This window comes from Puccinia triticina, chromosome 2A (assembly GCF_026914185.1).
Source record: "Puccinia triticina chromosome 2A, complete sequence".
Classification (NCBI taxonomy): Eukaryota; Fungi; Basidiomycota; class Pucciniomycetes; order Pucciniales; family Pucciniaceae; genus Puccinia; species Puccinia triticina.
Window position 1 is genome coordinate 3,885,605 of NC_070559.1, and position 26,111 is coordinate 3,911,715.

The 26,111-nt window shown below is 44.6% G+C and overlaps 4 protein-coding genes across 4 annotated transcripts; 2 read left to right on the forward strand and 2 right to left on the reverse strand.

Annotated features, from left to right (window-relative positions):
• Positions 1–10,497: 10,497 nt before the first annotated feature.
• PtA15_2A395 (uncharacterized protein) lies at positions 10,498–11,344 on the forward strand (the record flags this gene model as incomplete). Its single annotated transcript, XM_053166412.1, has 2 exons — positions 10,498–10,910; positions 11,002–11,344. The coding sequence occupies 2 exons, from the start codon at positions 10,498–10,500 to the stop codon at positions 11,342–11,344; spliced, it is 756 nt and encodes a 251-aa protein (XP_053017637.1).
• A 1,115-nt stretch (positions 11,345–12,459) lies between these two features.
• Positions 12,460–14,113, forward strand: PtA15_2A396 (uncharacterized protein; the record flags this gene model as incomplete). The annotated part of the gene is made up of 4 exons (XM_053166413.1): positions 12,460–13,282; positions 13,375–13,531; positions 13,649–13,979; positions 14,099–14,113. 4 exons carry the CDS (start codon positions 12,460–12,462, stop codon positions 14,111–14,113), a joined length of 1,326 nt encoding a protein of 441 aa, XP_053017638.1.
• Positions 14,114–16,523: 2,410 nt separating this feature from the next.
• Positions 16,524–17,246, reverse strand: PtA15_2A397 (uncharacterized protein; the record flags this gene model as incomplete). The annotated part of the gene is made up of 3 exons (XM_053166414.1): positions 16,524–16,616; positions 16,716–16,849; positions 16,988–17,246. 3 exons carry the CDS (start codon positions 17,244–17,246, stop codon positions 16,524–16,526), a joined length of 486 nt encoding a protein of 161 aa, XP_053017639.1.
• Positions 17,247–18,208: 962 nt separating this feature from the next.
• PtA15_2A398 (uncharacterized protein) lies at positions 18,209–21,996 on the reverse strand (the record flags this gene model as incomplete). The annotated part of the gene is made up of 17 exons (XM_053166415.1): positions 18,209–18,342; positions 18,433–18,459; positions 18,548–18,608; positions 18,689–18,817; positions 18,902–19,211; positions 19,301–19,744; positions 19,856–20,123; positions 20,249–20,301; positions 20,368–20,470; positions 20,544–20,553; positions 20,634–20,747; positions 20,852–20,904; positions 21,028–21,145; positions 21,214–21,260; positions 21,343–21,458; positions 21,548–21,713; positions 21,828–21,996. 17 exons carry the CDS (start codon positions 21,994–21,996, stop codon positions 18,209–18,211), a joined length of 2,322 nt encoding a protein of 773 aa, XP_053017640.1.
• Between the last annotated feature and the right edge of the window lie 4,115 nt (positions 21,997–26,111).

Genomic DNA, 26,111 nt, shown 5'->3' on the forward strand with positions numbered 1-26,111 from the left:
TGTTGTTGTTTAGAAAAACTCGGACATTAAACTTTCATCTTGTCTTTAATAAGCTCCAGTCTCATTAGATAATCACGTCTCGTCTCTCATTCATTATTAATTTGTTGTTATGTATCCACTGTGGACTCTTTTTTTCTCTGGGGTTTTGGGTGTTAGGGTCTACCGCTTATAATTTGGCTCGCATTTCTATTAGGCTACACCCATAGATGCATAAATAGATGCATAGATCTTATTTTGATTCATATGTATTTGGTCAGCTAAAATCAGGTGTTTAGATTTAGACAAACACGAGCAATCATGCATAGAAATGATAGAAACACTCTCATGCTTGCAAGCTTGCGGTAAGCCTATCCAATTACAGAGGGTCTGAAGTTAAGTTAGCCTTTGGCCCAGTAGCCGCGAGGGACGTGGTTAAAGTCTGCCACACTGGGAGATACCGGGTCCCCCCTGACTTACAAACAAAGGCCCGCGCGGCTATTGGCCGATGGCTTGCCGGACATCGGAGTGTGTCCTCGAGAGACTCGTGTTAAGTTAGGGAGGCTACCATTAGCCTAAGTAAGCCTCTCGAACGGAGGGACCCCCACGTCCCGAAGGGTTCGGAGGTCGCGCTTCGCGCCAGCCCAGGCTGTTGTACCAGGGCCCTCCGGAGTCCGAAGTGGGGGACTTGTGTTAAGTTAGGGGATAACACTAGTCCCCCATTCCGGAGGGCCCTGCACAGCCTGGGCCGGCGCAAGCGCGACCCCTCTGCCAACGGTGGGCCGCTACGCTAAACTAGCGGTAGCGGCCGCTATCTGATAGTGTAGTATCAGGTAATTTCCAGAGATATTTGGGAGTTTCAGTTGAAGCTGAAATAATCTAAATTACTGGAGAGTTCAGTGGTTTTTTCTGCCTTGAGATTCATGGTAGTTTTAGCGTCAACTACAAGGCGTTAAACTGTTCCTTAGCGTAGAATTTTTTCGCTATCCAAATTTTCTTTCCATTTCAGCTCAGTTTTTTTCCTGCTACACTACGCTACACTTGCATACTTTACTCTGCTACACTTGCATACTTTACCCCGCTACACTGCAGACTGAACTACGCTATACTGACTATTGTAGTTGCTCTAACTTACCAATCTAAGACCCGCTACCTCGGATTCAGCGCACAATGTATCAGGTGCTGTGATCTCCGCAGCGGGCACATGCGGGTGATTAAGAATCGGAATCGAACCCGCGTGTCTTCAAAAGGTTATCATGTCAGAATCACCCGTCCTGACTGCTATGCTATGTCAACTTGCTTATCACTCCAGTCACTCAATTACGAACCAATCGTCTACATGATTCATATCAGTAGTTGTGTTCTGTGGCTCAAATTGGGTATGTACGTTTGTACATGTGTAGATACATAATATTCCATTCCCACTTAGCCGCTGCGGGGAGGTCTGGCAGGGGGTTTCCAGCATGCGGTCCCTTGCGGGTTGCGCGTGGCTCAATGCACCACCACACCTTGGTTGACGCTGCGGAGGGCACCGCAATGCTCTCTCTTAGTCATCTGCTCACTATGGAGAGTCCTGGAAGTCAGGGAGTAACTTCACCAGACTCTTGTGTGTGGTTCGGGGGAGGATTGGTCCCCAATCCTTTGTGCTGCGCTCTTGTGGTTCTTCTCTTTTTTAAAGTCCCCTGGGAGTGGGGAATCGACAGGGAGAAGTTCCTGAGGGAGGAGAAGGCAGTGGACCGGATCCTCCCGGAGCAGAAAGTCCCCGGAGGGTGAGGGCAAAGGCGCTAGACCCCACGCGTGAGCGTGAGTGCCTAGTCCTCGTTTAGACTTGTGTAGGGCGGGTGGGCAGTCGCGAAAAGGCTTTGATCCAAGAGGGGTAGACTAGAAGGGACTCGGGAATGGGAGGCTCGGAGAGGAAAGAGCGGGCTCGAGGAGTCTCAGACCCCGAGAGTTCTGAGGGGATGCAGGCAACCTCCCCAGGTCCCTGTAAAGCCCTGTACGCCGCTATCTCCGCCGTCGCTACATGTACATGGCCGCACTACGTGCTTGTGGCTTGGCGTGTACAGGGAGGGGCTGGACAGTTCGATGGACTCCACCGACCTCCCGTGTAACAAGAACAAACCAGGGGAGGCCCCTGAGGCTGACACACGAATGGAGTGAAAAAATAAGTGCGCAAAGCCAGGTTTGCTCACCTTGTTCTCTCACCCCTTCGCTCACCTCGTTCTCTCACCCCTTTGCTCACCTTGTTCTCTCACCCCTCTCGCTCACCTTTGTAAGCTGTCAAGTAGAGCTAACAACTCGCTTGAAACCAATCTTGCAGGCAAGAGATTCAAGAGCAAGACCCGAGAAGCAGCAGCAGCATCAAATCGAAAGACTTCAAACAACGGTAAGCAGATAGACAACTCAAATTCCAAGTGGACTGATCACTGACTTCAAATGACCAGACAATATCGGCGACGCTCTCCTATCGCATCATCTAAGCTAGGCCAAATCAAGGTTAAAAACCTGGCCCAAGTATCAAGTAAGTTATCATGCTATTACCACTGTTAGCGATGCAGCAGACCCGCTAACAGAAAACCCAATTGTTCAACTCCGCTCGCTCACATCTCCTCGTTTACCTCTGCTTGCTCACATCTCCTCGCTCACCTCCGCTTGCTCAAATCTGCTAGCTCACCTCCAATCTCTCAAGTCTGCCTGCTCACGTCCGTTCGCTCGACCAGCTAAGGTTAAGTTCATTGAAAAACTTGCAAACTGCTAAACTCAAATTCTTTTCTTATGATACACTGCTAATGGCTAGCTATTCCCTTCTTGCAATTCACCTCATCTACTGAATCTTAGAAGCAAAAAAGGCACCAAGACCAGGATGACGAGGGCCCACAACAAGCGGTATGATGTACTTTTCCTTACTTACATCAACAAGTTGCTGACTTACCTCCTCCCGTTTTCTTCTTCTACTTTGATCCATTCTCTGCCAATTGTTTTTGATACCATTATTCTACTTGGTGGTATGTTGGATGTCGGTGGTTGAAAATCCTACTGGTGACCGGCATATCACACAGGAACCATAATGCTTCAAAGCGACTGTCAAAGAATCGGAACAAAGCAAAGAAAAAAGCTGAGGAGCATGCGGCTTTCCAACAAAAAGCTATAGGCATTGATACACCCGAACGACTCCACAATGCATTTCGATGGCAGCGTGTCAAGTTCCGGCTTCTCAATCTTTATCCTTTGATCCCACTGGACAAAAAAAATGATCCAACTCGTCCACCTACCAACAAAGAGATCGCAGCAGCCGCCAAAACCGTCAGGGATTCCTTCTTTCTCTTAAGATCTGGCTGATCGGTGATACGGGACCCCTTAGATAAAACTTCACTTATTGCTATAATTGAATTCACGCCTTGGAATGAGTTAACCCCTGAAGAAATCGACAACTTAAACTTCCTTTCCACTTTTCTACACAACTCAAAAAAGTTTATAAACAAGGTTTCTTCTTCTAAACGATTCTGGGGTGGCCTCATGTGGGCCATTGGCTGGAGGAAATCATATGACTTCATGCAAATCATCGGCAGATATATCAAAAAATTTACTCCTGCCAAAGCAAAAGCTTATAATGCTCATTTTGAACAGTCCTCCCGTGCTGGAAAGATTATTGGAGACTATTTTAAACAGCTTGGTTCGGTTCCTTTTGCATCAAATCAAGATATCATGAAAAAATACAACCTTCCTTCTTTTGACTCCCTTTCTTTCGGTGAAAAACCCAAGGATTCTGATTGTTCCCCCCATATTACTTTCACTACAAATGGTTTTTTCAATGCTCCCCATACCGATAAAAAAGATGTCTCTGAATACGCCTTTGCCTTATTTCTTCCTACTTTCTCTGCTACTGGTGCTTTAGCTCCTCCCAATTCTCAGTATGATGTTACTTCTGGCCCTTTTGTCTTTCCCAATTACAAAATTGGTCTCAATTTTGATTATCAGCATGGTATAGTTAAAATGATATGGAAGGCCAACCGATATAAACATTGTACCTTAAAGCCTTCCCCTAGTTCTGTCTTCACCCGCCTTGGAATGTCACTCCAAATTAACTTTCAACTTCTAAACGCTTGTAAAAAGAACATCAAAGGCCATTACAAAGATTTCCGTCATTACTTTGGTGATCATTTTTATTACATGTTCCGTAGTTTAGGAAAAGCTGCTTTGTTAGCTACTACTTTGTTATACTTCATTCTTTTTTCCTTCATCAGCATGTTTCCATGAAAAATTTCACATTATATCTCCATGAAAAATTTCACTTACTATAATTACTCATTGGTTCAACTTCAAGTTAACACAAGACACACAAAATAAATCCATTTTGCAAATTTGGGCTGAAGAGGATCAACTTAAAACTTGCTTTGACCCAGTTCAGTGAAAACTGAAAGGGTTCAATTTGAAAAGGCTGGAATATTGTTGGGGAAATTTGTTTCTGTTTGCATATCATTCAACTCATTTTAAGATCTTTTGATTTGTATGTATGCTTTATTTGGGAGGAAATCAATTGTGGAACCAAACTCTTGGTGGTACTGAATTGGATCAGATTGATAATTAATTTTGACAATGATGGGTAACACCAATACTGGTGTCACAAATCAGCAAGAAACAGAAGACATATAAACCAGAAACAAAGTCCATATGTTTCTTCAATAAACTATTGTATTAATGCTCTTTAGGCTGAAAATTATAGCAAGAAAATGGCTAATTTTTTGGTGTGGTAAATAAAACCATAATTTCAGAATCTGTTGACTCATTTCATATTATTATTTCTTTTGAAATTTACACAACTTCCTGAATCCTGATTATTGTGCCAAAACAAGATAAATAAAAATGGTTCATCAGATAAATGAATAAAGTGGTTGAACTCATGGAAATCTGGTTTTGTGGATGAACTCCTGTCAAACCTGTGGGCAAAGCCCAATTTTTCTGCAAATATCTAGAGAAGAACTATATTGGTAAAAATTTAATGGAAAGAATTTTTTACATAAAACCATAAACAGCAATTTTGGCTGGGAGATTTCACTTTAAGTTTTATGCAGGCTGACATCTCCCAGCCAAAATTGGTCTTATGATTTTATGTAAACCGTGACATATGCAATTTTGAACATCATAAAGGTAACCAGATCCAATTGAAATTCGATGTAGAATGGATTTCATATGCATGCAGCATGCATATTCTGGCTTACTTGGTACTTACCACTCATATGGGAACCCGCACAAACATCCAAAAAACCATCCAACAGATAAAAAACTTTGTTACCCAATACCATCCCTCGTACTCTAAAAATACTTTATAACACTGAAAGAAACATTTGATCATTAACAAAACAATCAAATCCATATTCTCTTGAAAAAATGTCTAAGCAAACAACTCCAATCCCAACGTCAAACCAAGGAGGATATCAAAGTGATACAAGCCAGCAGTTAACACGTCGTTCCTCAAGAGTTACAACTCCTGTCCAGCGGTCTGGAATGGTCCGGCAATCCTCAGATTCACGTTGTTCAATCAACCAAATTGGTCCAAATATTCAGTCGAAAAAGCGAAAGGATCCTCAATCTGATTCCAAAGGTGGCTCCCCAAGTGCACCTGTTTCTCGAAATAAAAAGGCCAAGACAACTACAAATAAAAATCCGGAAGCATCCCAGTCCTCCGTGAAAAGTACAGCCGAAACGTCTAAGAATAAGCAGCCGGTGATTGATCTTGCTCAAGACTCCAATGGCGAAAATTCTAAAGCTCGGAAGAAAGGAAGGGACAGCACCTATGACAAACCACTGCTGTTTTTTGGTGCTCCTTACCGTCTCCCAAACGATGTAAGTCCTTATTTAACATAAAAGGTTCAAAATTATATCTAATTATCATCATTTCCAGAGCGCCGATGAAGGACCACAAACGTATGACTGCTTGTGGTGTAAGAAGCCTATCCGAGTCTCCCGGGGTACCTTGTCGAATCTAAAAACCCACTGTGACAGATCTTCTCAAGAAGGAAGGTGCCCAGTTGGATGTCGAAATCGCCATAAAGCAATTGCTGATGGAGATAAGCTTCCACCAACAGTGGATGAGTTACGGATACAGCACAAAAACAAAAGGAAAACTGGAAAGATTACCAACCATTTTGCTCGAGTAGAAAAATTCAATAATGTTACGCTCAACCAGATCATTACAATGTGGCTTGTTCGTCAAGCACTCCCTTGGAATCGTGTCGAAGACACATATCTCCGTGCCGCATTCAACTACTGTGAAGCATCGGCGATCTTGTTCAAGCGCAAGTGGGCAGCTACTTCGGCAAGAGAGTTATACTTGGAATTACAAGATTCTATGTTGAACCGCTTGAAAGTGCGTATTTTATTCAAAGTTTTCCCTTTTCAAGTTGGGATTGTGTATTGAATCTTTTTGTGATAAATTACTAGGCTTCCAATAGCAAGTTCAATCTGGTACATGATGTATGGACAACCAAAGGCAACCGCCATGGTTTTATTGGTGCTTCTGTTTCATTTATCGACAATCAGTGGAATTATGTAGTACTCCATTTGAGTATGAAATTAGTTGCCTGGCATCATAAGGGAAGCTTGTTGGCCGAACCAATTGTCAACATCTTGAAAAAGCACAATCTTCAGAATAAAATAAGTTCTTTTCAACAGTTTTCTGCTGACGTATAAATGCAAAAAAAAACTAATTTATCTTCTTTGCATTAATTTACATGCTTTGCCAGACTACAGATTCAGGATCAAACAATAATACCATGGCCGAAAAGATGCACAGTAAATTGCGCCTCATAGGGAGCGATCTTGAATGGGATTATGCAACGATGCATATCAAATGCTTTTGTCATAAGATGGCGTTGGTGGTCAATGCGGGTTTGTGGGAGTTGGGTATTGAAGCTCCACCTCCACCAAAAGTCAAGAAAGCGTTCCTTGGTTCTTTTCCCTTTCCCGATATAATGGAGAAAATAGCGGAAGAAGATGAAGAAAACGCCAACGATGAGAATAAGGTGGTCGACAGCGAATCCGATGGAGAAAACAATCCAAAGGAGCTTGACGAATACGAGGAAGATATGGTTGATGAAGACGATGAGCCAGATGAGCAAGAGGAAGAAGAACAGACCGATCCAAAGTATATGTCAAGAAATAAAAATACAAAATCAGCCGCTAATCAAAACAAATCTAACGAGTTGAACGAATTAACCAAGGCGGTGAGAATACTTTTCAATTTTATGTATAAAAAAAACTGTACTGATTTTATTTTTGATACTAGTTGGATTTTGTGATACTGAAAATAACTGGCTCTAGCGCATGGAGGCAGGAATTTGAGCGACGTGCTGCTGGAAAAGGATTGCAAACTCTGATTGCTGGTTATGGGATTCGTTGGAATATCAAGTATGAAAGTAGAAGGCGTGCATATGAAGCAAGAGATGTATGTCATAAAACTCAGACAGATTTGAATACTTTATTCACATATTATTTTGCAGGTTATTGATGAAATGCTCCGTGCCAAGTATGTCAAATTTCAAGAGAAAATTGCCCGAGAAAGCCATAAAGACAATCGCAAAAAGTATGGTCACTTCAACGAGATACAATTTGCCAAAAAGGAGTGGCTGCTGATTGCTCAATTAAATGACGAGTTAGAAGTGAGAAATTTTTCAACTCTTATCCAATTTACTTAGTTTGTTTTGTTGATGTTATTTTTTTTCAGCCTTTTGACCGTCTTACAAAGATGATGGAAGGTGATGGTCCTACCGGTCCTTATGTTCTTCCAAACTATTTTCAAACCATTTCTGATTTGAAGAACAAGGATGAGCGATGTGGGCGAGATGATGCATTGCATCCAATGTACATCAAGATGATTGAAAAATTAAAGGTTTACAAAGACGAGGCACTAGGATGTGAAACTTTGGTAATGGCGACTCTCCTTCACCCTAGTTTTCGGTTAAAATTATTATCCAAGTGCTGGCCGGAAAAAAGCGGGGAGGCTCAAGCTTTGTTGGAGCGACACTTTGCGGCGAGGGAAGCTTTGTTAAAAAGAGAAAGTGACGACATTGAGGTTTTGGACGAAGATAAAGAAAAGCCCAAGGAAGTTGTTAACAAAAATATCTTTGACGAATTCAATTCTACTGCGGCGGCTGCAGAAAGCAAGGAACTCGAGCTCTACCTCAAGAACATGGATTGTTTTGCAGCCCCAAATTCCAAGGATCCCGTGAGTGCTTTGATATGGTGGAAGGTATGTTTCTATTTGAATTTACTTGATTTCAAAGTTTTACGACTCATGAAATTCCATATGTGACTTTCAGGATCATTCAAGCACGTTCCCTGTCCTATCATCGTTAGCAAAGGACTACCTAGGTTGTTCTGCATCATCTTGCGCGGCCAAGCGTACATTTTCTTCGGCTGCCGATGTCTGCACCAGTGGTCGGGGAAGATTGATACCACGAACGATAGAACAATGTGTCAGTAGTCATATGTGGCTCAAAGCGGGATTGAAAATCACTGGAAAATTTGAAAAGGCGCAAAACATTGTCACGGCTTTCACCAACCATTTTGATAAAGATCTATAGAAAGCAAGTAAATGAATTTTTCATTTTGTTTTTGCTCAATTAATCAAAAAAATAAATAAACATGTGCTTCCTATTCCTAATTTCTTTCCCATCTCAAAAAATACACGATATCACACATTCCCTCAAAATCTATCACATATACACGACTTAGATTACCAAGTAGAAAAAATATTGAATACAACAACTATACGCCTTTGGCTTTATCAAATAAAGTTATTCAACTTTCTCTGTCAAGTTCTTGACACTACATCTCCCCCATGACAGAACCCAGTGAACTGATGCAAAAACTCCACTGAATTGCGCTACACTTCCGCTAAACTGTGCTAAAACTCAGCTAAACTATGCTACACATGAGCTAAACTGACGCTAACTTGGGTGCTACATTAATAACTACTGTAGCTGAAAAAAACTACACCGTTTTTTAGTGTAGCTGATGATTGTGCTACACTGAAAGGTAGCGTAGCTGATGATTGCGCTACACTGAAAGGTAGTGTAGCTGATGATTGCGCTACACTGAAAAGTAGTGCAGCTGATACCTACGCTACGCTGACTAAACAGCATCTATCGATGAAAGATGTTAGCGTTAGTTCTCTTATTTAGGTCTAAACTAACGCTACGCTACCAGTTTTTTTTTAAATAATTTATTTTGTTAGTTTTTAGTTGGCTAAAATTGGCGCTACAGGTAACTTTTGTGTAGATTAGCGTAAAAATACTACACTAAACTACGCTAAAAACTAAAAGTAGTGTAGCGGCCCACCGTTGCCTCTGCAGTGATGTCGAAAATCAATTTTCCAGCTAGGAGTAGGTAAAGGAAAGAGGAGCATTGCTTTCAAAACTTGAGGAATCACGTTCCGGTCAGTGTGACCAAATCAACTCACTGTAGTTTTAAATGTCCACCGCTCGATCAATCCGCATCCCTCGATCAGTCCGCTCTTCCAGTTCCTTCAATCGGTGCTTTTGGCCTTGGTCAGTCGCCGCGAGTACAAACAGTTTTTCGCTCCGCAGGATTGTCAGACGACTTTCGGACTTGCAGGTGCCAGAGTTGCAGTAGCCTACTTGAGGCCCATAGACAAACGTAAACATCACACTTCACATGTAACTTAGGGTCTTTCCTTTTTTACATTCTGATCAAACGAAGAGTTATGATTGTCTGCACGTGGCCATACCTAACTTATCCAATCCCCACCCTCCTACCCGTGGAGTGGTAACCGTAAAACACTGGTCGCAGTGCGCCGACCGGAGGCGGGACAGCGCCCCTCCTCAAAAAAACAGAGGGTCGTTTATGTTAACCGCTACGACTCCGAGGAAGGGAGAGACTCGCCGAAGTTATTGAAGCCCCCAAAGCTGCAGTGCCACCTCTTGCCAGGGCTAGCGGCGATACCAAGCGACGCATCTTACATGAGCGGCAACCGCATCGCACCCGGTTAATCGTGTTACCTGTACATACACGGTAGATTTTGTTGCAAACTCTCTTTCGTCTCGAAAGCTCCATAATTATTTGTTTCTCTTTTTTTCTAAACCTGGTGGAGTTTGCGCATACATAGCGCCGGCTGCTGGAGCCGCTCGCATTAACGCAGGCAAGAGCATTTGTTCGGGGTGGAGAGATGTTTACTACATCGTCCAGGAAAAGTCTCCAGCTAGGACTGAGTGGAACGAGCTGAACCTTTGGTGGGCGTTTGTACGCGCTTTCTTTCCGAGACCTCAGCATCGCCAACTCGCGACTATTTGTACTCAATATTGGGGAGAGCAGCACTGAGTCCTGTATGGCTCACAGGCATTCTTATTTAACAGCGGTGCTTCCCCCTAGAGTAGCATTCGCAATCATCCCTCCCCCATCCCTAGCAGAGAATACCACTACAATCTCCGACAAACCCTTCGAGCCTCTCAACCCCCACCTTCCAAGTTTCCCTTAGCCTCTAGCTTACAATCTCCGCGCTCCATGACAACCTCTAAGAAAGACGTGAAAATCGCGAAGAATTTGCCTTCGATGAAGGGGAAGATGCGTAAGGTCCAGGAGGACGAATCTGACTCAGACGAGTCCTTCCACTGTTGCGGACGGCCTGAGGATCTGCTTGAAGATGCGCGCTCCTTAATGGAAAAACCTGAACCGCAGACGAACGAAGTTCATGTGCCAGATGACCAAGCCTACTATCTCTATTCCGCTGGCCTTGAAAGGCTGAATTCCCCCAGCGGCAGCAATGGTCCCAAACGGCGATCCCTCCCATCTATTCACGAGTCCGAAGCAACTTCATCGGTCTACTCCGCGGATACCGACTCCACCCGGATCGGAAGCCCTCTCCTCATCATCAAGACTGGCGAGGTAGTCGTGCAACCCTCTGTGCCCGAGATAAGGTAAATAATACGCTAGCCCCTCCCGCGTGGGGCATAGCCCACCGACTATGTTTTCGAGATTACTAACCCGTTCTTTCGGGGATGTCAACAGTCCTCTTCGCTTGGAATTCGCCCACCCGAATAGCCCACCTACCGGCACGGTCAAGCCAAGAAGCAAGCCGAAATGGACGATCCAAATCCCCCGGCCCCGAAGCTTCATCAGAATGGCGATCAGTCCCACCGACGATTCTCCGCGAAGTCCCCGGCATCCTTTGTCAGCCCTGCAAGCCTCCTCAGCCCCCCTCACGCCACCTACCCCGTCCCCACTCCCATCCATAATCTCTCGTCGTCGCCGCGGGATGATCCTCAATCCGAATAGCCTTCCCGACGAGTTGAAGGAATTGGCCGAAACTCAATGCTCAGATCTAGTCCTCCAAACCAACAACCCAGCTTGAATTATTTGATTCTTTACTCCTGGCCATCATCTTAACTCCCAGCTAAATAACTTTCGGCTTTCTGTGCCGCTCACTTTCTTCTCGTCATCACGCTAGCTTCCTTAAGATACATTACGTCTTTCTGTTCCGCTCACTTTATCATGGTCATCAGGTTAACAGTCAGTTACCTAAGAATACTTTTCGTCTTTCTGTTCTGCTCACCGTACATCGTGTTCGCCACGTATATCTTCAATTCGTCTTTCTGTTCCGCTCACCTTCCATCGTGTTCGCCACCTAGATCTTGAATTATTCCTTCTGTTCCGCTCACTTTCAAATCCACGTGAAAGATATTCCTTACATTATTCATAACTGCATATTTATATCTGTTAATTATCGAAATCTGTGCAGCTTAAGCTTGAAAATGCATGTACCATCAGCTTCACAGGTCATGTCGTCAAGAAATAAACAGCAAATCCCTCAGAAATTTGAGCAGCTACATCAGCTTTATCAAGTAATCATCAGTAGTCCCAAACCCGCCATCTCTCTTTTCTTTACCTGTAAAGGGTCATCGCATATGGTAACAAGGAAATAGTGTGTCTTACGTTCTGAATATTACAGTCTAGGTATCATCAATCAACGCCATCTAGGCAGAGAAATCTTGCTCTGGTCACAAGAGTTGCTATCTTTCCAGATGACTGTGCGAGAACTTGTGAGATTCACACTCCTCATTTCTATCCAAGGAATCATGCATTGCAAGTTGAAAGGAGCCGTAAAATATTATCAGCACGAGGCCAAGACCTCGTGTGCCAGAGCTTCCAACGTGAACCTCCCAATACATTTTGAGGAAACTCGCTGAGTCTGAAAAAGAAGATTCCAGACTTGATTTTTCAATGATTATTGCAATGCAATCTGTGGACAGCTTCATTCACAGTTTGGATGACTGCGTAAGAGCAGCTCCTCCGCGTTTGGTGGGTCAAAAGAGGAAACCGAGAATCGCCCCGAGACACCCGAGATCGTCGGAGTCGGGTTTCTAGGCCGTCCCTCTCCCCCCGTGGCTGAAGTTCTGAAGTGTGTTGATCGAGAAGAAACAAGCACCACTTCCGAGCGAAACACATCTGGAGAGATGACTTCCAAGGATGGAAAGGGTCAGTACCTCCTCCACGTCTAATTCACCTCCAGTAGCCAGACTGACCGGAGGGAGGCCTCTGCCCAACGAACTCATATCCGTAGAGATCGAACTAACTCACCCCGAGGACGCGATCTCAGCCGTCAAATTCGACCCAACTAATCCAGACTTGCTGTTGGTTTCATCCTGGGATAAGACCGTCAAGCTATATAATCTCTCAAACGCATCACCCACCGAGCCAATCAGCGTCTATCCCCACCCATCTCCTGTGCTGGATGTATGTTTCGGCACGGGCAAAAACGCTGGAAGAGGGTACACGGCTAGCTTGGACAGAGGAGTCCGAGAGATCGACCTGCAGCCGTCTGCCCCCACGCCGAACCCTGCAAACCCCAACTCGATCCCCAATTCAAATTCCAGACCGAACCGGGTGATCTCAACACATCAAGATGCAGTGAAATGTGTACATTATTCCTCGGAATTCGATATCCTGATCACCGGATCATGGGACCGATCGGTCATGCTCCAAGACCCCAAAGCATCCTCAAATAAACAATACCCCAACCAAATCTGTAGCCTAACCCTGCCCAACCTACCCGCAAAAGTCTACAGTTTGGATTCTTCCAAGGACAAGTTGGTCGTCGCCATGGGTAATCGCAGGATTTGGATTTGGGATCTAGCTAAACTGTCTGAAGCGGTTGAGAAAGTAAACCAGATCAACAAAAATCCTAATCTTGCTGCCACTGAAACTGTCATTCCACCACCCCCTCTGCAAGAACGAGAAAGCTCATTGAAATTCATGACTCGCTTGATCAAATGCATGCCCCCTGGAGATGGTCAGCATGCATTCTTCACCTTGAACTCAGTCCTCCCCAAGTTGCAGAGGACCAGTCTTAAGTATTTCTTTTTCCCTTCTCTCTAACAACAGGTTACGCATCAGGTTCAATTGAAGGCAGGGTGGCTGTCGACTTTTTTGATACCTCAGCAGAGTCACAGGCCAAGAAATATGCTTTCAAATGTCATCGTCAAGCGATCGATGGGGTCGATACAATTTATCCGGTGAACGCACTGGCATTTCATCCCACGTGAGTATTCCTTTTTTTCAGACCTAAAACACTTCTGTTGCCCTAACGTATCTAGAAGCTCGGAAAACGAATACTCGCCTGATTCCTTGGTTTCTGTGACCGTATGCCCGGGAATAGACACGGAACGTTTGCGACTGGAGGAGGAGATGGAATCGTATCCATTTGGGACTCAGCAGCAAAGAAGCGGCTTAGACAGCTCCCGAAATACCCCGGTTCGATCACCTCACTCGCGTTCAATTCGGATGGAAGCAAACTAGCGATCGGGTGCTCGGTTCTCGAGGAGGAGAATCCTGCCAACAACCCTGCTGCTGATGACGATCACTCCAACGAGAGGGGCGCCGATCTTGAAAATAAGGAGGCTTCTCATAATCCTGATAAAAAGAACAGCTCTCATTTCAACTCTTTGAAAAATTGCGTTTTCGTTCGGAACGTTATCGATGATTGTAAAGTAAGCATCCTACCCGCCTCCTTGACCTGCCAGCTCTTGATCTTTTTACTGATGAATACTCCCCTTCACCTCAATGTTTCTACTGTTAAACTCTTATCATCCACGCGTCGTCATAAAAGCCACGAACCAAGTAATCAAACACGACACTCAAACCGATGTGGAACTTGATTAACACAGATAATGAACACAAGCAATGACATAGCATCCTTTCTTTTTCTTGTGTGATAATCAAGCAAAAATGTTGTTTTTGAACAAACGTGGACACTTTTGCCAACTTGGTTCTGTAGGGGAAAGCTAAATTTTGGGTGCCTGGGAAGCTGTGGTAGATTGATATGACAAGAATCAGTGGGTGAAACCAACTTGGGAACACATAAAGTGACAGTTGATATGTTGGTGATGGAAAGGGGATTGTCAAACTGTCTTAACTTTTATAATAAGCATAACATGTTACATGGGTTGTGTTTGAAATTGTGGTTAAACTGGAACCCATGATTTAGACTCCCAATTAGTTCTAAATCCTAAACCTTATCTGGTGATGAAAGACTAAAGTTGATTGCCATAAGTTTTACCATACAATGAAATTTGAAATTAAGCTTTAGGCAGAAAGCAAGTTGGAAGTAGTTTCTTGCGGGTTCTTGTTTGCTGGTGGAAATCTAATCTCAATCTGTTTTCACCAAAAAGGCTTGATCCTTCCTTCCGCAACCAGCAAATAAGGTTTCACTGCAAAAAAAACTTGGTCAACTGCTTTCAGTTGACATGCAGAGAACTCAAGCCAAGCTGCCATTGTAACTCCACCTGAATGCACAAGTGTCTTTGTTGGCACAGTCACTGTGCAAGGTGCACAGTGACTGTGCATTAAAGCTTGGGTTGAGTCAAACCTTGAGTAAGGCTGGTGTAACACCACAAGCTTCCTCAGAGTTACCACATGTCAACTGCTCACAGTTGACACAGTTTTTTTTGCAGTGTTTAGGCTGTCCTTCTTTAGACAGAACCAATTTGAGCGAACAGGAAGTATTCCAATGCAGCCTAAACCTTGAAAATAGCTTTAGATTCAGCTTTCACCAGGAAATAAGGTTTAGGAATTGCCTCCCAATCAACAAAAATTCCAATGAAACAGCATCCACATTGATTGAAGGAGAAGGCTTGCTTCTCTGAATTTCTGCCAGTTACTACTTTCCTGGCACCCCCAAATTGATAGTTTCTTTTTTTGAATAAATCTTCTACAGAATTCCTGGCCAGCAGTGACAATACTTTGGTTTTGTCAGTACTATGCTAGTTAGGGCCAATTTGTTGTAGCACAGGAGGCTTGTATTGACAGCCACCTTTGAAACACTGTTTCTGTGAGAAATGGGGCTTCTGTTAGCATCCAATGCATCCTCAGTAGGTACACAGTCTCATTAATGAGAGTTCCAATCAACCAACACCAATATGATTGATTGAATTTTAAATGAAGCATACATAGCTGGTTTCTCAAGCTTTTCTCCAGCCACATCATTTCTGTATTAATATAACATCAACCATGTTGAGACTCCCTGCCCAGAATTTGAAGCAACTAAACATAACTTTACTGGACATGACATTGACAGGTTTATCTTACCCCAGTTTGAAAAGGCTTGCCCAAAGATGTGTTTACATCTTGAATGTTTCTGGACATGTCTTGAGAAGAAGTATATCTGTAACTTTAAGCGAACTTAGCTAAGTCCCTCAATTGGAGGCGCGCGAGCGCTGTCGCAAAGCAACCCTCCAAAGGAGGGACTTGCACCCTACCTTGCAAAACAGTAGGCAGCAGAAATCCCATTCGGCTGGGGAAAATTTTCAAAATCTTCAACTCTTGATGTCTTGACTCAAGTAAAAGCCATTGAAAATCTGAGCAGACAGATTTGTCCGCCTACATCTGCCCTTTCACTTTCCATCTTCCTGAGGTCGGATCCCTCCAAAAACACTCTTGAATCCCAAATGAAACAAAAAGGAGTTCATGGGTTTTGGGAGGGCATTGTTCAAACAGGCCTTGGTCAAAGCCATACTTTTGACACCTGTCAAAACCTAGCAGCTCTTATTTTTTTTTAAAAAAATCAAGCTCATGTGTTACAGGTAAAAGAAAGATACCAGCAGACAGCCATGCTTCTTGGCTATCTCTTGAAGCAGCTGACTTGGCCCCAGCTGTCCTTGCGTATCCTCAATGGAGGGACAAGAAGGCTGAACAGACATCTGCTGCCTACTCTTTTGCAAGGTAGGTCATAAGTCCCTCCTTTGGAGGGTTGCTTTGCAACAGCGCTTGCGCGCCTCCGATTGAGGGACTTAGCTAAGTTCAATCTGTAAGCAGCTTTGGAAGTTAGGGTTGAGAAATTGTGAAGCATTCTTTACAAAGGCTGTATACATGTGAAATCATCTTTTGTTTTACAATTTTCACAAAGAGAAATGGACTATTTATACAGGGAAAAAATATTTGTGGGTACATGTAAAAATGCTCATGGATTTGTGAAAGCTCAACAAATGTGGTCTACCACAGCTTTTGAAAGGCAATGCAGTTCCTGCAAGGTTTCATCAATTATTTCTATTTGGATTCCTGACATTTCCACAGCGGTTCTTTTTGTAGTCAGCAAAGGTTTGTATGGAATAGCTGTTTGGCTTTACTGGCTGTTGACAGGTGGTAACAAATACAGAACATATGTAGGAGTTAGCATTGCCAGAAACACCTATTTCAGAATAGCTCAATAAGAGTTAATCAAAGCCTACCTTTCCAAGCTTGTACTTTGCGTCACAGCATTGACCATTCTGTGCAATTTGCCCATCAAATAAGAACTTATCACAGTCATAGGTAGGCGTGCGATTAGCATCACCAGCCGTTCCCCTAACATTGGCAACATAAACTACACAAGGATGACCAGGATGGAATAATTAGTAAACATATCCTCATCATTCAGATTGTCAGTTCAAAGAAGCCACACATAGACTCTTGAACTCATAGACTCTTGAACTGAACAGACAACTGTGCCTGCACGACTTACTTCCATATTGGTCTACAGTGGCGCCTTTTGGCCGCGGTTGTATTAATCTTATACAAAAACCTGCTGGTCCAAACCTGGGGTCATTTTTAGGACAAACGAAGGGAGGTGGTAGTCGAACTTGAGGTAAAGGTTTGACGTTTCCGTGAATTCCATTCGCATCCGGATCCGTCACCGGCGTGAAAGCATCCGCTGCGAAGATTCCCCTGAAAACGGCGAGCGAGTGTACCATGAAAGCTATCAATAAGGTGGGACTGTGCATGGTGAGGCCTTAGGAGCACTTGGTAGTATTGATTTCGAGTTTGTATATTCAGAAATGAAGAGGTTAGGTTGTGAAAGCGAGAATAAGAGTAGATGTTGCAAACAGGCTACAGCAGGTTTTATCGCTTGGGAGATGAGGATGATAAGCTAACCTCGATGGCTCAAAACAGTCGTCTTTTATATTCCCGATGGCTACCCTTGTCTCGCCCTAAATCTAATGGGACCTCCTGCTTTGTTGTCAGAAACGTTATTCACAGTACTTAGTTGCCGAAGAGGGTTTTGTCTTCGTCAACCAGGTTACCAGAGGTTTACTCCACCTGCGATGTCGCGGTCACCTATTATTGATCTAGAATAAGCTTTCGGTTGTCCGAACTTCGAAGCTCCGACAGGATCCCCAAAGGAGCCGGCGGTATTCATCGAGCCGTTGCAGCTACTTTACCGACGAAAGACCCCGGTTGAGATGTTGTTCCAGGAGTTCCCGGTCGGCATTGCATCCACACCAGTTGATGTAAGAAATCTCCTACCGAGGTATGTATCCAACTTCTTGGGGGAAAAAAACACAGCATTTCCCCCACTCAAGGCTACCATAATGAGGCTGAAACTCGGGCGCCTTGAACAGTAGGGACTTGTCATATAGTTGTGCCAAGTCCGATGGTGTTTACACATTGTGCACCATGAGTTGCAATTGCACTTGACGCTATGAAGACACAGGGCGCAGACTCGCAGTACCTTCCTGCCTTTCCGCCATACACCCGCGCTAAGAATGCTCATTGGCGTCGAGATTGTGAGTGTCTGGGGATGTAGCTTAGTGGCCGGAGATAGCCTACGGAAAGGCCTTATAGTTGGCGGTCCAATCAACGCGCAAACAACAAGACAAGAAGGGATCAAGAAAATGGATATCAAAACAATCCGAGGGAATCAACGACCTAAGAGAAAATACACGGATGGGCGTCTGCCAAGAGTTTATCTCCGATGTCGGCTATCCTGGGTAGGACCGCCGGCAGCACTTGGCCCTGTTCTTCGTTGGACGTCTGAAGCCTCAATTCCCGCCTCCGCTTGTATCCGTTCAATCTCATCTAACAGAGGTTTGTATTCGGCTGCACAACAAACATCCACCACACAAAAAAAGGACGACAATGGGTCAGTTTCCCCGTACCCTGTGAGCGGCTGTAAGGTCGGATACTCACAATATCTGTCTTCGGCATGCGAGAACCCTAGTGAAGTCACAAACGTAGATCATTGAACGGCGTTAATAAGGTCAAGGAGTGAAAAGCACATTCTGGGTATCAGTGCGAAGCTTACCGTCGCGTCGGAGCTCCTTCCCACGATGTTGAGATGTTTCATGCGCCTTTTGCGTCCAATACTAAGTTCAATTAGGGGATGGATAGTCAGTGATGATATGTTGACGATTCAAGTGTGTTCAAGTGTGACCGAATCATGTACCTCGCGCGTCCGATCGTAGAACAACTTCAGAGTTTCTCCCGGAAGCGGCGTGCTCATGACCTCTTCGGCAGACCGTTCAGAAGACTTGGCCACGCCCATAAAAGCTTCCACTTTTTTCTTCAGCTCTTCCTAAAAGAAATAAAAATGGAGACAAAGCCGATAAGCGACCGGGAAGTGATGGATCTCTCTTCTTGTCCATGTGATCTGCTTAACTTGTTCTAGTTGGGTTGCAAGCACATCAGCAACCTCTGCAGGATCTTCCACGATCGGAATCTGCTCTTGCTCGCGTTCAAGTTTTTCAAGGTTCTCGGCCTCTTCACTGTGGCTCTCACTCTCACTACTGCTTCCCTCCGAGCCTGAGTCTTCATCGTCGTCGCTTCCACTTTCGGACTCGTCAAACCATTCGTGGTTATGGATATCATCGTCGCGCAGACAGCTATACCGGTCCAACTTATCCAATGCTAACGAGTAAAATGATTGGAGGGTATATTCTTTATCTCCTGATTCGTAGATCCCGCCATAGCTTTTTTCGACCAACAATGGAGGATATCAGGGATTAGGTAAGATTGGTGCAAAACCCCGTCAGTGCGAACCCATGTAAAAAGACTCAACATATATAAGGTATTTTTCAGGATAGCTAGCATAGGGTTGAATCTTGCCAGTGGGATTGTCTTGTCAGGATCTTCTTCATCGTGTGATGAATCTTGAATCTCTGCTGCGCCGACAACTTGATTCTCAACAGATTTGGTAGGTTCATTCGATTTGGTGGCTGTCGAATTGGCCTTCAACTTGGATCTCGCGATCTCATCTCTGATAAGTTGTTCAGCTTTCAATCTAGCTTCTTCGAGTCTGTCTTCTTCGTCCAGTTCCATGGCTTCATCGTCCTCTTGGATCGCTTCTACTTCCATACCGTGATCGTCTCCCTTTTCATTAATTTGTTCTTGGTTTTTTGCGCTCTTTTTCTTTCCATTTGCTCCATCTTTGCCCTTTTTCTTTTTGGGCCTTTTCAAATTCAACGTCATCCATCGCCCGGTACCTGAGAGTTGGTAAGCATACCTGGCCAACAAATAAAGATGATTCCGGAATTAAATGGGTGATTGCAACATGAAAGCTCAAAACTTTGGCGTCGGGCCAATCTCAGAGCAAGAGAAGGAAATAGAGACCAACAGATCATTGTAAAACTCGCTAACCAGACCTTCTTCGTTATCTTCTAAATCCAAGACACCGCCGAATCCAACAGCCATGGTTTTATTGACCCAATTGACCATTGTTGAGCCACTCCTTAAGCTGGGCACCTGACCCACCCGTTTGCGTTTTTCCCATTTCAGCTTTTTTAACCAATCCGGATTGGTGGGATCCAGCTTGAGGAAGAAAGTATCGTCGAGTGCGACTCCTTTGGCCTTTGATTTAGTAACATAAATCTTCGAATAACCCCCTATAAGCAAGTTCAGAGCTCATTGTCAATGATTGTACATCCAAAATGCTGTGAGATCGATGTTACGACAGGTTGCGCAGTTTAAATCCCGGTTGGCAAATGATGTAATGGGGATGTTGACTTGCCGTGTAAGATAATTCCTTCAGGGATCGAAAGTAGTGAGAAACCTGAGCGGGGACTGAGAGAAGGGTAGGATCATCAATTACTCAAGAACGCTTTGACTAGAAAAGGTAGAGATAGACACCTCGGCCATCGCTCGTTGTCGCGCGATGTGATCTGCTGCCACTTGTATTCCATCATATCGAAAAACCACAGATCACTGAGATAATTCGTCCGAACTCCAACGTCTGATTAAAAGCACAATGGATCAATGCAAAGACTTGAGGAGGTGGCCAATAATGTGTGCCACACGTTACTTACCATGAAAGCCCTACTTGCTCAGAGAGATTCACAGGTCTGAAAGGTTAGCGGGGCCCGGGAGCGGGAAGCGGACAAATTCAAGTTGCTTACGCCGACAAGGATGATCCATTGTTTCCATACGACCATCCGATGTCCACTTCTTGCTGACGGCTGCACTTTAGTTTCGATTCTTTCCCATGAATGACTCGTCAGGTCAAAACACCACTGAAAGACGGAGGCGTATCCCAACCGCACAAAACAAACGCGCCGAGAGGACTGGTTAGTTTCCAGTTTGACGACTGACGCGAGTAGATCAAAGGAAGACTTGCCATGTCTCTGTAGTGATGAAACGTGGTTTGGTTGGACGATGCGAATTCCCCGCCTGGTTAATTCCGCGTCCACATAATCAAATCAACAGTCAGAATACGTCTCTGGGCGCAAAAATCTTGGTTAGAAATGAGCATAGGAGAATAGGCATGAATAGATAAAAAAAGGTTTGACAGACCGAAAAGCCATAGTTTCCCACCACCACCAGGCGTGGCGACCATTTGGTGAGTTGATCTAGGGCCTGGAAAGGTAGGAGAACTGTACCTTCTCCATTCATTTTTGTCAGGAGAATACCTCTGAATAGAAGAAATTGTTGCCCGTCAGCAGCTGGTCTTCATCAGTATCATTTAAATCTTCAACTGACATAAAGATCATTGTAGAAATGTGCGGTGGTGCCGTTAAAGAATTCCCCTGTCATAGAAAAAGAATGGGTTTAGACTGTTCCGTTTTTTAATATTTTGTTCGTTCAGCTAGTCGTGTGGATAGTACATACCGCCGAATAGCCAGATGTAAGGTTGATTTGGATCGGGAGTGAATGAAGCATTGGCTCTTCGACTAGGCGGGCCGTCGATCACGTCTTCAGTGACTTTATGTTCTGCTTCCCATTTCCTATTCAAATGGCAAACAACAAGTCCATCAGACTCGTGTACACTTTTTCGAAAAAAAAAACAAAAGATCGATTGGAGGAATTACTCAACGCTCTGAACTCTTCTAAGGTGGTCAGAAGGTCTTCCTCGTCCGCTGCAGCCTCGAGCGCCAACTGTTTCTTGGACTTCTGCTCGACTTTCTTTGCCTGCTTCTCCTTCTTCGACGCTTTCACCGCCGCCTTGTTGCTGGCCTTGGCTTTCTTTGCCTTGCCCATCTCTGTGATGTAAGAAGAACCAAAATATCGGCTGTCAGTCTTCGGTGGATTTTGTCACACTCGTCTCCTTGATCTGACCTTGTGGTTTCACATAATCATTGATGATGATGGCTTACCGATATGAAGAAATTTTCCAAGGCTGGTCCCCAACGCGGAGTGTGACAGAGTGTGACCAGGATGTCCTGGTGGAGTGGGTGGGCAGAAACTGGCTGTCACAGCTCTGTCACTCGGGAAATTGGGGAAATCTCCACCTTTCGAGCTTGATCTTCCAACCGATTTATCCATTCGACTACAGTATCGACAATCACTCCTTTCGTCCACCACGTTCCGAACCTTCACCGTCCATCCAATCAATCAAACCAATCCCTTTCGAGTCGCCGTACCGCATCGCTAAGCAAAATCCAGCAAACCCATGAGCAGCTCTTTTTCAGGACCTTTCAACCAATCCTAACCAGCGACATCCTTTTCAGTTTCCTTATCGTTTTTCAAACCAAGTTCTGGCAGATCCAAACGTTGTCTAGCCACGTCTTGGGGTCCAATCGTATTCGAACATAGAATTTTCACATGTATGTACAGCTTGAACCAATTTTTGTATTGACCACCTTTGGGTTTTTGACTTTGTGAACAGCATGAAGCAAACAATTTTGTGTATGGACCATTGACTGAAATAATAGGGGGTTTCAAAGTTGGCCAGATGCGACTTGCATGCACTTTTGCAAGTTGGTGTTCAAGTTCATTCTTGAACACCAAGTTTCAAAATTGTATGCAAGCTACACTGGAGGACTTCCCTTTGATTTAGTACAGCTGTGTAAAGTCAGATTTGGCCCTTGTAAAGCCAGATTTTTACACCCTGGTTTTACACGCACTTTTCAGCGGCTAGATCAAACCAGAACATCCCTCTCAATGGCCGGTACAGACCGGTCATTGAGAGTACACAACCCTCCCAATAGCTGGTCTGTACCGGCCATCCAGAGTACACAACCCTCTCGATGCCCGGTACAGACCAATTGTCAAGGGGACTCAACCCTCTCAATGCCCGGTACAGACCGGCCATCAAGAGTACACAACCTTGATTCCCGGTCTGTACCGGTCATTGAGAGGATTCAACCCTTGTGATGCCTGGTATAGACCGGCCATCAAGAGTACGCAACCCTCTAGATGCCCGGTTGAGATTGGTCATCAAGAGTACACAACCCTCTTGATGGCCGGTATAGACCGGTCATTGCAAGGACATAGCCCACTCGATGACCGGCCTGTACAATGAGAGGACACATCCCTCTTGATGGCTGGTACAGACCGGCCATCAAGAGAGAGGGCACCACCCTCTGGCAGATCTGTGCCGGTCATCAAGAGGACACAACCCTCTCAATGGCCGGTACAGACCGGTCATCGAGGGGGTACATCTGTACCAGCCATCGGGAGGCTTGAGTCCTCTCAATGACCGGCGTTGTGTCCTCTTGATGTCCTACCCACCGGTCATCAAGAATGACTGGTACAGAGGACACATCTGTACCGGTCATTGAGAGGACAATGTACCCTCTCAATGACCGGTCCGTACCGGCCATCAAGAGGAGTTGGTACTCTTGATGACCAGTCTGTAACGGCCATTGAGAGGGATGTGTCCTCTCGAGGTACAGGCTGGTCATTGAGTGGGCTGTGTCCTCTTGATGACTGGTCTATACCAGCCATTGAGTGGGCTGTGTCCTCTTGATGACTGGTCTATACCGGCCATTGAGTGGGCTGTGTCCTCTCAATGACCAGTCTATACTGGCTATTGAGAGGGTTGTGTACTCTTGATGACCGGTTTAACAATGAGGGATGAGGCCCGAGTTGCTGGAATACCTGGGGTTGTAAGTCTGGCAGGTATTCTGGAATCTCAAGCCTGAGGAAAAGCTTCTAAAGCTAAAAATTACAAGGTAAGTCAGATCTGGCTTTACATGTGCCAGATCTGACTTTACACGGCTGTGTAAATCAAAGGGAAGTCCTCCACTGTACTACATCCCCTAAGCCTGGTTGAATGTTTTTTTGAAATTTGGTGTTCAATAAAAGCCTTGAACACCAACTTGCAAAAGTGCTTGAAAGTTGTGCATGGCCAACATTGAATCCCCCTTTACTGACTGATCAAATTCTTTCACCCACAGCTGCTTTTTCAGGACTTCACCGGATTGGTCCACAACTAAGCACACACTCAAATAATTCAACTTGCAATTCTCAAGACAATTCACAGCTCCTTCTTGTTCAGCCAATCTCACAGCTCAAATCCTTCCACTTGAATTCAATCACTAGTCCTCAAAAAATCTGCTTCACAGCATGTATTCCTTCAACTAACTATTGAACCAATTGTCTGATGTAGTCTTTAGTGTAAAAAGCTGTTCTTTGCCTTTGATTTTTGACCATCAAATTCTTAATATCACCAAATGTAACCAAAATGCCCACCAAGTTTGAACAGAAGGTCCTATGAATCCCAAATCTACATTGCAACTATTTTTCCAGAAGTGTTGAATTTCAGTCTTGTTCCTCCTCATCCCCAAAATCCCTACACTATTTCCTCACACCATTCCATCCTTTTTTATCCTCCTCTATGGGCTTGTTTTCAGATCAAAGTTATCCAACACTTATGTTGCCCCCTTTCTATGTGGTCTGTCTTTTATTCATGGTCATTCTTCTTTCTTACTGATCTTGTAGACTTTGATCCCTGCTCAGATTAGACTGTCAGCTTTCCTTGTTTACTGCTTACTAGCGTTTAAGGGCGGCTACGCCACCCCGTGATCGCTGGTGTAAATTCATTCACCATTAACTTAAGACACTTCCTAAAACGTTGCCTTTATGGTATGCCAAGGTGGCATCCTCCTCCAACCAGAATACGCGGATCGCCGGAGTTGGATTTTATAGAGCTGGTCGGATAGGTGCGCAGAGGGCGTTGATGAAACTTCTGAAAAGAAACTCAATTTCCCATTTTTGTGGGATCAATTGCGTCCGGGAAGACTCGGAGGCACGCCGGAAAAGGTGTCAGCCTGGAGAAGAGCTAGGGAAATGGCTCGGGGTGATTTTAAGAGTTCTGAAAAGAACCTTAGGTAACCGTTTTCAAGTGATCGATTGCATGTGGAAAGATGAAAATGGAAGAAAAAGGGGAGGGGGATGTGGGCGAAGGTGGGAGGGGAAAAGGAAATTAAATAACAGAGTCTGGCTTGAATTGAAGTATGGGGAAAAGTATAAAAGGAGGCAGCGAGTCGATGATTGCTGGTCATTGCTTGGCTCTTGCTCGGCGCCAATTGCTTAAAGAGCCAAGCGATCCAGGTGCATTGGGACCTGTATTTTTTTGGGGGGGTGGGGGAAGGGAGAAATGCTGCCTTTTTTTTTGTTGGTGGGCGCGGCGGTCCGCTTAATGTTAAACTGTTAATCCTCTAGATTGCGCGCATCTCTGATGGGGATATCAATGTACCTTTTGACATGTTACACTGAGTTGAGAAGTTTCAAATTCATTATTATTTTATTCATTATTATTCTCAAACCACAAGTTGATGCCATGTACATAGTCTATTTAACCATAGCCTAGTCCGAAGCAATCAACCCATTGGTTCTCTCCCTCTTTTTCTGCCCTTGAGCCGATCCAGTGAGAAAACCCTCCTCTCACTGTCCAGCATATTCTTGCCGCATCTCCGCCCCCTTTTTGGGTTCTCCGGTGTGGTGGACAAAACGGTAGTCAGCTTCAAATTTCGAGATCAGCCCTCAAGATCCTCAAGATCAAGACCCAAGCTTCAAGGCCCAACCCTCAAGATTGCCTCAGTTTCTCTCAGATTCCTTTTCTTCCTCCTTTCCCACTCTCTTCATTTTTCACTTCCAACTCCTCCCCCTTCTCACTCACTTATCTTCACATTTCTTGGTCCTAACACAGATTATCTGTGGGTTTATTTTGTTATTTTGATTTGCTTGTTTTTGTTTCTTCTGGCTCTGTTTCCCTCTCTTTTCCTCTCTGTCAGGTTTTTGATTTTTCTGGATTATTTTCTTCTCTCACTCTTCCATTTATCATGTCTCACCTATTTGTCTGTTTTCTGCTTCATTTTTGTGTTGTGTTTCCTTTCTTCTTTTCTGTTGTCTTTGGTGTGTGCGCGCGCACGGCGCGCGAGGAGATGATGACATGCTTGTGACAGGCCTCCAGGAATCCAAGTTCCCGGCGAACTTGGAGGATAGGAGGCCATAGCATCCTGTTCTGATCCAAGTCAGGGGTTATCAATAAGATCAATCTTTTTCCCGAGTCCCGAGTCCAAAGAGTCCGAATCCCAGAGTCCCTACCAGAATCCACCTTCCCAACAAACCCAAACCGCCTCCGAGGATCCAAACCCCGGCAAAACAAATCAAAACCACTCCACAACAGCTATCACCTCGAATCAACGGTGGGC